General features: G+C 58.5%; 2 protein-coding genes across 2 annotated transcripts in view; one reads left to right on the top strand and one right to left on the bottom strand.

The window, feature by feature from the left end:
• Window positions 1-11866, top strand: part of CNNM3 (cyclin and CBS domain divalent metal cation transport mediator 3) — a 330211-nt gene that overhangs the window by 313904 nt on the left and 4441 nt on the right. The gene's annotated exons all lie outside the window — the stretch shown is intronic.
• On the bottom strand, window positions 4419-5333 carry LOC116830716 (heparan sulfate glucosamine 3-O-sulfotransferase 1-like). The gene has a single exon (XM_032790354.1). The coding sequence runs from the start codon at window positions 5331-5333 to the stop codon at window positions 4419-4421; it is 915 nt and encodes a 304-aa protein (XP_032646245.1).

Genomic DNA, 11866 nt, shown 5'->3' with positions numbered 1-11866 from the left:
TGAAGCTGGCTCCCTCAGACTCCACTGGACTAGGTATACAGGCAAAAGCTCTTTCCCTCTTTAGATCAGCCATGTCCATGACTACTTCACTTGGATGGTTTGTAATATAACCTGTTGAATGGCATGGGCAATCTTGGTAGCAAATGAGTAAACTTTTTTAATGGTGCAAAAAAAAGGAATTGGCCTGTAGTACAGGAATCTGTTTAAAGATAAATGCTATCACTGTTAAAGTAGTGACACCATTGATTTGCTACTTTAAAATTTAACTTACTAAATGTTGCTGAAAAATCATTCTCTCACTTACCTGCCAAGATCTGAATTCAGGGTTCCAGTTGCATTGCAAGAGCTGAGGACACAAGTGTCTACAGGAAGAAACTATTTGACTTGTGTTTCTGATAGCAGCTCTGCTAGCACTGCTGCTGACAGGTAAATGCAGGGGCTGACTACAACGGTTAGAATGCATTTTCCGTTAAGTGTCACTAGTAAAGATCAGATACCGCACATTTGAAATTAATAGAAAACGTATGTGTGTGGATTAACACACTGCCCTAGAGACCTGTGATAACTCTTCATAGTTCTTTTACAAAAACGTACTTAATTTCTTAGCCACGAGGAACAGCTTATCGTGGTAGTGGGGATTCTCCCTGACCCATAAGTGATTTCAGCTGTCAGAATAGAAAGAATAGATGGCAGCATTGCAAGTTACTTTCCAGTGTGCAGTGGATAAATCAAATGGGTGTCTGCATCACTTCTCATCTAAGCCTCGAGGCCGTTCCCGAGTAAAATCTTCAGTTTGGAATTTGGGTACCCAAAGTTAAACAAATGTAGATTTAGATATTGAAACACACTGCCTTGATATTCACAGGTGTTATCTAGAACTCCCATTTTCTTTAGCCAAGGTGCAGGTTGATCAGACCCTATTCAGAAGGGGTGAGGGGTGGGAGAGAACGTAGCCAGATTCCCCCTCTCCCTCTACCCCTCCCCTCCGGTGTTGATCACCTGTAGTTCTCACTCCCGTTGCCTTGCATGAGATGTGCTCAGCACCTTTGAAATAAGTGACATAGTTCAAGTGCTCAACTCTTTGTGCTCAACTTGTTTCAGGCTAGGTCTTCTGAGCATCATTTGAGACACTTCACCTGCAATCATTAGTTGTCGTAAGAGTACTGTAGTTCAAGAGGTGCTTGCTGTTAACAAAAGCTTCTGGTTAGGGAGACCGTTTTAACAGCAAGTACGATCTTACCTCAGAACACTTTCTGAGCAAATGCTGAGGTGAAAATGGGGCTGAAATCTGTTGCTTCTACCTACTGCTTCAGAGATTTAAATGAGCAAATTTTTTTGACAGTGTAAACTGTCATTTAACTAGTTTCTGATTTCCATCCCCTTATGGCAGCTTGAAAGCATCTGATTCTGTCTTTCAGATTTTTTTAATAGCACAAGTCCAACCTGGTGGATGTTGTTAATGTTGGACTTGGAACTGTGCCATCACTTTTTGTAACATCAAAAATATTACGGATCTGTGCATTCATAAATAAGTTCTCAATTTAAAAAGGTTTTATTTTTTTTACCCACCAACTTATCTACCAGTCATCCCCATGAGAAAATTTCACTTATGAAAACTGTCACTGCACCAAGCACTGTCAGATCTGAGGAGAGACTTTTTTGTGTTTGAATATGAAAGCAGCAAGGACTGTGGCAAAATAGCGTGATGTGGTGAAGTATGCAGACTAGCATATTTTGTAATGCTGATCAGACTGGTTTAACTATTTTCAGCCTGCTCTAGAATTGGCCTTTCTTCAGATTCAAAGCTTTGAAAAACTCTAAAGGTCCTATGTCTGCCATGCCTGTATAAACAGAGAATGCTACATACCAGTAGTTAGTTCCCCTCCTCTCCTCTATCTAAATGGTTTGGCTTTCTAAACCTCTGAAACAGTGCTGCTGAGATCAGAACAGTGAAAATGGGGCTCTTACATCAAACAGCTAAAATGTGAAATTATTTGGCACTGGGGTTGCTTCTGGAATATTGTGTCCAGCTCCGGTGTCCACAATTAACAAAAGGTGCTGAAAAATTGGAGAGGGTTGAGAAGAGAGACATGAGAACCATTGAAGTGTTGGAAAAACATGCCTTACAGTGAGGGACTCCAGGAGACTGAGCTATATAACTCTTCAAAGAGAGGGTTAAGGAGTGACTTGAACATAATCTAAAGTATGTACATAGGGAGGGGAGACTTGATAGAGGGCTGTTTATGGCTGCCTCCAAGAGGCCCATCCTCTTAGCCCTCAGTGCAAGGAACTATTACAGGTTCCTGGGGAAGGTGCTCAGCGTGGTAATGTCCATTCAGGTCAGACCTGGAAATGGACATTGGAAGTGGTCAGTCTGGGAATAACCATCTCATGTCTGGTCTGGCAGTTATGTAACAGGATGTTTGGGGCGGTGGGCAGGGTGGTAAATCCTCACACGCCTGCCAGTGGCATGTATTGGATCTAACCCCATCAGTGGAAGAATTTTAACTACATTTTCCATTCAAAAATATATATTTTTAGAGGGAAAGTCTTCTTATTTCAAAGCTTTGGGTGGAGGAGAAGAACTTTCCTCTTTTCTATTACAGAGCGAAGACCTAAATTGGAGTTTGACCCTAGGCTTTTTGCTCAGGACTCAATTCTGTGCCTCATTACCGTGAACTGGTTGGGGGAAAAAAACACCCCAACAATGTAGACACCATTTCCCTAGTGTGTGGTGTACCCAATTGAAAAAAGTCTCAGCAAACTTAATCCATGTTCAGCCTCAGTGCCAGCACTGCCACTCCCTCAGCTCAGCTGGGTCTCCCTGACGTGCTGCAGACCCATGGCAAAGGTTTTGTCAGAAAGTTAGAGCACTGACATTCAGTGGGATACAGTAATGAAAAGACAGTCCCCTTTGTTACCCTGTGGGAGGGGACCCCAGGAGCTGAACTAAGGTACAGGCTGGGTGTGAGGGTGTGTGACCTCCATGGGCTGTTCTGGGGCTTCTCTGTGTGCTCCTACCTAGTGCTATAGCTGAGGGCATTCATCCCTTTTTCCTTGGCTGCAAGGCAAGGCAGCTGGATCTTTGATGGCTCAAACCCCATGCAGGACATGGGGCTGGCACTGTTCACACTTGTGCTAGGCATGCTGGCAGGGGCATACTTCAGTACTAGAGTGATGAGGCTGTGTTCTGAGTTTATGTAACAAAAGGGGGGAGGCATATGAAATGTGCCCACCCATGGGCTCTGAGTGACTCCAGCACCAAAACCACACCCCACAGCTGTTTCTAATGATGCAGCTGGGCTATAGTGGTAGCAGGTACCTGTAGTTCCCAGAGCCAGACACTAGAGGGCAAAAACCACCTTGCACTAAGCTGCTGTTATACCTGTGCAGGCAAAAGTGCAAGGCCTGGGTGCTCTGCCTGAGGGAGGAGCTGGCCTGGCAGCTGGCTGCCTGGGGGGGAATGGGCCAGCTGCTCCACAGGCACCAACCTGCAATGGCTATGGGTGACCAGGGGGCAGCAGAGATGGAGCAGCTGGGCTAGGTGTAGGCTGGGCTTCCAGCCCATTGGTGGGGGCAGGGAGCAGGAAGTCTTGTGGGCTGCAGCCTGAATGGCTTGCACTGTGACCACACATTACGCTCCGCTCCAGGCAGGAGTCAGCCAAAAGCCAGGATAAGGGGGCACCTGGCTTCAGCTGCCAGCCTGCCACAGTCAGAGTGAGCCTGACACCCCTGGACTGCAAAAGACAACCCCTAAACCAAGGGAGGGGGTGCCTGTTGGGTTTAATGTGAGCTCTGTTGGGTTTTTGCCTTAGGCTGAGGTTTGCTTAAGAAGAGCTGGGGCCTGTGACGCTGCATATAGCCTGCAGAGAGTTGTGCCTTCTCTGCAGGCTGGCTGGGGAATTGAGTTGGCAGGAAAACAGGCAGTCTCTGTTGGGAGAGGTGGGTCTTCTGCCCCCTGGGAGGTGACAGGTGGGGAGCTGGCAGCCTGAGGGGGCAGATGCCCTAAATTGTAGAAGCCATGTCCCTTCATCCCACCTGCCTCACCCCACAGCTCTGCAGGGCAAATGTTTCTTTCTGGACCCTTTTAGGAGTGTGCTTCTGGGGCAGCTGTGGGCCTCTGCCTTGTCCCTGTGGGGTGGGGGGAGCCCTGCACTCCTGCCCTGATTGGTTTCTCCCACCCCCTTTCCCATCTACCCTCCTATGTTCAGGGAATACAGCCTCAGCAGGAGCCCCCTCACAGGCTGCTCTGAGCACCTAAGTCCTTTGAGCTGGGGGGGACAGGGAGAGCTACCCAGCCTGTTGTGTTATCAACTCCCCCCTCTCCCCAATTTCACAGCATCTGCCTGGGGGCAGGCTCTGTCCCCACAGGGCTCAGCATGCTGGGGGGGTGTCTGTCCCCACAGGCCTCACCCAGCTCAGCACCAGTTGAATGTGCGCCCCACCAGGCTGAAGAAGTGCTCATTGTGGGCACTGAAGTAGGTACAGAGCTGTTCCAGCAGCTGCTCAGTGATGGGTGGGTGGGGCCGCCCCTTTGACTCATCCAGGCAGTGCTGGTGGGCCCCAGCCTGCAGGCAGTAGAAGCCCTTGGTCTGGTTGAAGTAGAAGTTGTCAGGACGCAGGCTGGGTGTTAAGCCCAGGAACTGCTCCACACGGCGCAGCTCAGGCAGGGGCTCGCGGATCAGGCCACCCCCGTCCACCACATGGATGTGGGCCGGGGGGAAAGCAGCCAGCCACGGGGCTAGGTGCAAGGCATAGAGGCTGCGCTGGATGGCCTTGTAGCGGGTGTTGAGGCCCCGGTCCCCCCGCAGCAGGAGTCTCTCCAGGGGCGGGTAGGGCTTGCACCGCGCCCGGCGGTTGTGCAGGATCTGGGTGTAGTCCGACACCAGTCGCTCCACCGGGTCCCGCACAATGAGCAGCAGCCGCATGGCAGGGTCCATGGCGCGGACGCGCTCAGGGGCCTGCGGGGAGGAAAAGTAGCCTGGGGTCTTCTCCATGGTGAGCTGGCCAGGGCCTGAGAAGGGCATCTGCTGGCGGTACCAACCCAGTCCCCGGCGGTAGTTCTCCTCCCGGTTGAAGAAGTGCACCTCAGCATGGGCAGCAGCCACCTGGGGGTGCAGCGCCAGCATCTCCAGCAGGGCCCGCGTACCCCCCTTCCGCACCCCAATGATGATCCCCTGGGGCAGGCGGCGCTGCAGGCTGTTGGCCTGGAACGTGGACGTGTTTCCCAGCCATGGAGCTTCCTGGGCCCAGGGCTCCAGCATCCCCTGTGCCAAGTGGGCCCCCCAAGCCTCCACCAGCAGGAGCAGCCAGCTGGCCCACCAGCAGGCCATGGCTGCCCTTGCCCGGGATAGATGGGCACAAGTAAACTGGTGAGAGCTGGGAGTCTGCTGTGTAGACTAGAGGCTGCTCAGCTCACACCCAACCCCCTTCCATGACCAGGGTTAACTCCAGGGTCCCCCCCTGCTCCTGGCTGATAGAGCCTCTTCCCTGGCACTGTCTCTGCTCAGCAGGGCACTACAGCCCTGGTCGGCTTCCCGGTGCAGCTCTGCTCCTGGGCCCGTCCTTTGAGTATCCGGCCCCTCAATGCCTGGTGCAGCCACCAGAGCTGCTGGCCACCTGTGGGAGAAAGGGGAGAAATGGGGCATCAGCTGGAGCTGTTCAGACCAGCAGAACTGGTGTGATGGGGTGGGCTCCCTCTCTCATGGGCCCCAGGGCGGGGGAGTGAGAAGGAGCTGAGTGGTTGGGCAGGTGGGGNNNNGGGGGGGGATTTCCATTCTACTAGGCCCTGCTCCCCAGCCCCTCCTGATCAGCGGCTCCCTGCCCCATGAAGGACACTGCCAGTCAATGCCTGCCCTCTAGTGGCCACTGCTGACATTGCAGTGCCAACCATTCATGGGCAGGGGGGAACAGTGAAGGAAGGGCCCCGCTCCCGAGCTCAGGAGACTTTCACTCCAGCCCTGGAAAGCTGCTGCTGCTGTGCAGACAGGTTCCCAGGCTCCGGAAACCACCTGCCGTTTGCTCCGGGATGCAGCAGCCCGCACCCCCAGGTTGTTCCCCCATCCCTGGCTGGAAGGCACAGGCCTTGGGCCCTTGTCCACAGGTGAGGCAGGTAGGAGATGTCACAAGCTGTGACTGTACGTGGGGAGGGGGCTGGACTGCACTGGCTGAGCAGAGGCGGGGGGAGGCCTGGGGTGCACTGGCTGAGCAGAGGCGGGGGGGGGGCAGACACGGACACAGATGTGTGAGCATGAAGAATTGCACCCTCCTGTTCCTGGCCTGGGGAGTAGCCCTGGGAAGGGGCCAGTAGAGACTAGTCCCCCCGGGTTCTGGGCCAGCTGAGCCCAGAGCTAGGAGATTAGGTGGCATGGGCCTTGAGGGACCTGGGTTCTGTTCTCGCCTCTGCCACTGACTCACACTGCAACCCCGGGCAGGTCCTGTTCCCTCTCTACCTCCCTTTCCCCAGCCCAGCAGAGGAACTAACCTCAGGGCAGCAGGCTGGCGGTGGGGGCAGAGCTTTGAGCTGCATCGCTGCTGTCCTGGTGCAGGAGGGCACCGGCCTGCTGGCTGAGCAAGGGGAGAGTCTTGGCCCTATGGAAAATCTTCCCTGGGCTGGGACCCCACTGGGATCTCCCCCAGGGGCTTCAGAAAAATGTGTCCCAGTGCCCAGCCCCACCACAAAAACAAGGGCACAGGAGTCTGGTCGCACCTTAACGACAAACCGATTTCTTTGGGCATCAGCTTTTGTGGGCTAAAACCCACTTGTTCAGCTGCACGGAGTGAAAAATTACAGATACCGGCACAGACATACTGACACATGGAGAGGAGGGAGAACCAGTGTTGACAAGGCCAATGCAGCCAGGGTGGGTTTGATCCACTCCCAGTAATTGAGGTGGTGTCAATACCAGGAGAGGGGATTTAACACCATCACTACAAAACCAATTTCCCCTCTTCTGGTATTGACGCCTCCTCAATTACAAGCATCTCCTGGCACATATGGCCCCGCAGAGCGCAAGTGCCCCAGCCCCACCGCCTCAGCCGTGTAACCCCCACAGGCCCAGCCCCCCAGAGCCTCCGCGGGGGGGGGGTCACGCGGCTCCTCCAAGCTGCATTTAAAGACTCCACGTTCCAGACTCTCCCATTTACACCAGTTTAAACCCGCAGTGACCCGCCCGGTGCCAAACTGCGGGGGGGGGGGGTTCCCACCCCTTGTGCAGCGATTTCCCCCCCCCCGCCCCCGACACAGACACCCCCACGTGCCCAGCCAGCCCCGCCCCACAGGAGCTGCTGCTCCGGGCCACGAGGGACCCCAGACGACGCACTTCCCCCGCCCGCTTGACGCCCTAACCGAGCCCAGGGAGCCCGGCTGGCGTCACTGAGCGTTGAGCCCCGTGTCCCAGCCCCCCCCGGGGGAGGCAGGTGTGCCGCCATGGACACCGCGCGGGGGGGGTGCGGGGGCTGCTGAGACCCAGCAAACTCCGCTCCCCAGGCCGCGGGGAAGCCGAGGCAGGCGGTGCAGCTCCCAGCGCCCTGTGCTGCAGGGGAGACTCCCAGCTGCCGCCGGGGAGGGGGGCCCGTTCCCGGCTCGGGGAGCCTGGCTGGGCAGCGGGGGCAGCAGGTACAGCGCCGGGAACCCTGCTGGGAACGGCCCAGTCCCTGCCACAGCCGGGCCCAGACAGACCCGGAATCCGCCGCGGGCACAGACCGAGCCACTGTGATCGCCCCGGCTCTGGGAGGGGAAGCGGGGGTGGGGGCTGGAAGCCAGGACTCCTGGGTTCTCTCCCCAGCTCTACAGTTAAGGAACTGCGCGGTCTTGGCTGGGTCTCCCCTGGGGCTAGTGACGCCCGCCCGGGAGGGGCTGGGGCAGGGCTGGGGTCTGGGCCTGCCCGTCTCTCGGGGGGGGGAAGGCTGTTTGGCTCGGTGACGTGTCTTGCTCTAATGAGGCGGCCCCGCGGGACGATCCCCACTTCCTGACGGATGCTAATTAGGGGGGAACCAGGCGGGGAGAGGGGGAAGCGCAGACTGTCCCCGCGGCGGGGAGGGCGTTTAAAGGGACAAACGCCTCACTACGGGGATGGGGGAGATTGAGCCCCAGCCTGCGGGGCCCCACGTGTCTGTAGCGCCGGCTCGAGCCCCAGCGCCTCTTTCCTGGGGGGCACCCAGTTCCCATGACCCCGGCTGGCGTCATACCAGGGACCCAGCCCAGGCCAGCCTCGTACCAAAGACCCGGCCCCCATCTACGCCCCCCCCCTCCTCCAGGATGGCACCTGGACCGGGGCCTGCCCTCGCCCTTGCTCCTGCTCCGGGCCCCCCAGCTTGGCGCCGCTTTCCCGGGGAAGGTCCCCCCGTGGGGGGTGAGCAGGGGGCGAGGTGCCAGTCAGGGAGCCGGCAAATCTCTCACCTGGGCAGGGGGGGCGGAGTTCCCGGCCGAGCTAGGAGCCAGGGGAAGAAATCCCCCATGGCGCTGGGGGAGCGACACGGCCCCGGCTTGTGCTGGGAGTGAGGTCGGATCTATGGGTCTAGGTCCCTCGTTGGTTTAAAAGACGGGGCGATCGGCCCCCAGCAGCACCAGCCCCTGCACTCCCCGGACCTCCTCATACCAGTCCTCTGAGCCCGCCCGGCGAGGCGAGAGTTAAAAGCACCCGCCCAGGCCCGGGGCGGTCCCGGCCACAGGGAGGGGGACAGGTGACCTAACACCGCCTGCCCCGGGCAGCCTGAGCCAGACCTCCCGGAGCGAGTGCAAATGGGTTAGAGCCCCCGCCCCCCGAGTCACCCATCCCCCATATCCATCCATCCCCGCCCCAGGGCCCCCCAAGTTCCCCAGCGGTTTGTCACACGGGGGCTCCCCCCGAGATGTCCCGGCGCTGCGCTAGGGACCCGCCACCTGCGAACACGTGTTCGGGTCCAGCCGCCAGGGCCGCTCACACTGCGGCGCCCTCGCTTCCAGCAGACCCTGCCTCAGTTTCCCTAACTGCCCTAGGTGTCTCTCGCTCCGTCCAAGCAGGATCCCAGCCCAGGGGAGGCAGGAGCAGCTTGGAACTGGATCGAGGTCTCCCCTCGGAGCCGGGGTGGGGGCGGGATCCGGCCGCCCGGGGGCTGCAACTCACGGGCTGGTCCAGGTGCGAAGCGACACCGCCGAGCAGACCCTTGGGAGGGAACCGCTGCTGGGACCCTCGTCCAGTCCGCAGGAAGGCTCCTGCAGCCCGGGAGTCCGCACTGCTCTGGGGAGCCGGAGCCGGCGTCTTTGTAACCTGCCGACCCCGCCCCCGAACCGCCCCGGCCCCGCCCCCCATGCTGCATCGCGAGCTGGGGATCGGCGGGTGGGCACAGCCCCACCCCTGGAGTGCCCCCTTTTCCCAGCCCAGGATACCCTCTCCTGGCATGAGCCGTACCCAGCCCTGCCCTTGCCACACACAGAGCCCCACATGGGCCCCCTCACCAGCAGGACTAGCTGCTTACCACAAAGCACACAGCAAGTCAGAGCTGGAGAGAGAACCCAGAAGTCCTGGCTCTCAGCCCCCCCTCCCCTCCCAGTGCTGGGCATAGAATCCAGGCATCCTGGCTCTGACCCCCCCCAACCACAAGCCCCCACTCCCCTCCCAGTGCTGGGGATGGAACCCAGGTGTCCCGGCTCCCAGTTCTGTGCTGTAACCACAAGATTTTAATGCAGGGATGCAAAGTGCAGGCCAAGGGTCAGAGGGTGCCAGCCCCAGTGTCCAGGAGTGGTCCGTCCTCTGGTAAATGTGGTGGGGGGGGCTGAGTTCATCCTTGGCCCCTCTCCTGAGCCTTAGGGGCCTTAGACATGGCCACCCACCCATGGAGTCTGGCCTGAGCATTGCAAATGGGCCCAAACACCACCCACCCACCCCTAGCCCATCCTACCCGCCCGCCAAAGCGGGACACTTTCTCTTTAAATGTGCCAGCTCTCCCCCCCCACATGGGTGTATGTGACACAATTACACAGATTCAGTAGCTCAGGTTCACCCAGAGTTCACAACCCACAGACCTCCCTCTCGCCCTCCCCAGGGGCAGCCAGCGCTAAATAATTAAGGGAGGCTTCAAAAATTAGTGTCAGGCAGAGAGAATCTCTGCAGTGCCCTTCCCTTCATCCCCCCGCACCCTGATTTCCCCCTCCCTTTGCAGTCTGCTGCCTCCCCTCCCCCACTCCTGCCCATTTGGGGGGGCTCCCCCCCCCCAAGTTCCAGCTCAGCCCCTTGGCCTGGTGCAGTAGCGGCTCTGAATGAGGTGGGGGCTGGGCGCTGCCTGAGGAGCTCTCCCAGCCAGCTCAGCTCTCCTGACCCTGGACCCATAAGCCTTCTGCCCCCAAGCCCACCTTCTGCCCCACCTGCCCCTTCCCCTGCTGCTCTCCTCAAGCAGGCCTCGGGCCCAGCTCTCCTGCAGCAGGGCCCACTCTCAGCCCCTCATGCGTCCACCCTTCCCTGCACCCATGGGTCCATTTCCTGGGAGCAGCTGCCCGTGTGGGAGAACAAAGAGGACAGGTGACCTCCTGGCCCAGGAAAGGAACTGAGCAGAGATGGAAGGGCTGGAGGGGCTTTCAGTTTGGAGCTGGCTGGTGATGGGAAGTGAGGGCAAACATGGGTGTCTACCTCACTGCCCCCCAGAAAGGACCCGGCTGAGGGGTCCCATTCTCTGTACCTACAAGCTCTGTGTTAGATTGTGTTCCTCTCATCTAACAAACCTCTGTTTTACTGGCTGGCTGAGAGTCACGTCTGACTGGGAAGTGGGGGTGCAGGACCCTCTGGCTTCCCCAGGACCCCGCCTGGGCGGACTCGCTGTGGGAAGCGCACGGAGGGGCATATGCTGAATCCTCCAAGGAGAGACCCAGGAGGTAAAGCTGTGTGAGCTTCTTGCCTTGAAGCCTGGCTGCTCCAAGGGAGAGGAGGCTCCCCAAAGTCCTGAGTGGCTTTTTGGGGAGCAGATCCAGAGCATCGCCACCCCGCAGAGCCCATGGCCTGGGAACTGGGCACTCATGGGGCATGTGGGATCAAGTTCTTGCCCCAGATCGGGCCGCGAACCCAGCTGACATCCCAGGAGATGCCCTGGCTGCAACATGGCGTGTCGTTCGCTCTGGCTGAGAACTCTGGGAAGAGATGGGCACCGCCCTCTGCCTAGCAGATGCCTGGAGGCCCAGATGAGCAAGAACTAAAACCCTCTGAGGGGCAGGTGCAGGGCCTAGCCCCTCCCCCCGCCCACATTTCATTCCTGGCTGGCAGAGGCAGCTGGTTTTCTGGCCCAGGTGCCAGCTCTCCCCACGCATGGGGGGCAGTCTGGGCACCCAGCTGAGAGGTCCCCTGGGTGCCAGCACTTCTAAGGGGTTAGGCACAGCATTGCCTGAGTCCAGGTGCAAGTGCCCAACCCAAGTGTCAGCCCTTTCCTAAGGACTTGGGGCCCACACCCATAAACAGGACTCCCCCGGGGGGGCGGGGTTCCATTCATTCAGCCTATGGGGCAGGAAGGGAGCTGAGATTGCCTCTGGAGGGGGGGCTGGGTGTACGGGGTGCCAGCCCCCTCAAGAACTGGGCTCCTGAGCCCCTTCCCCCCCTGGGAAACTCCCAGATGTGGCCCTGCTCTGCCGATCCCTGACTGAATGGGGAAGGCCAGCTTGGCACAGCCAGGGTGGGCACGGCCTGGACAGGAGTGAGACAGGCAGCTCCGCCACCCATTGCTGATTGCCCCCCTGCAGGAATTACAGCCTTCCCCAGTGAGTCCAACCCCCACCCTGCAGTTACCCCCAGGCCCTCAGATTGCACCCAGCCTGGCCCCTGCAACTCACTGCCTCTCTGCTGAGCTCCTGCTGCTGCCTGGGCCCCATACCCCACTAATGGAAACATACAGGAGCTGGCTG

The sequence above is a fragment of the Chelonoidis abingdonii genome, chromosome 2 (genome assembly GCF_003597395.2).
Source record: "Chelonoidis abingdonii isolate Lonesome George chromosome 2, CheloAbing_2.0, whole genome shotgun sequence".
NCBI lineage: Eukaryota > Metazoa > Chordata > Testudines > Testudinidae > Chelonoidis > Chelonoidis abingdonii.
Note: the sequence above shows the minus strand (reverse complement) of the source record. Positions and strands in the feature narration are given on the sequence as shown.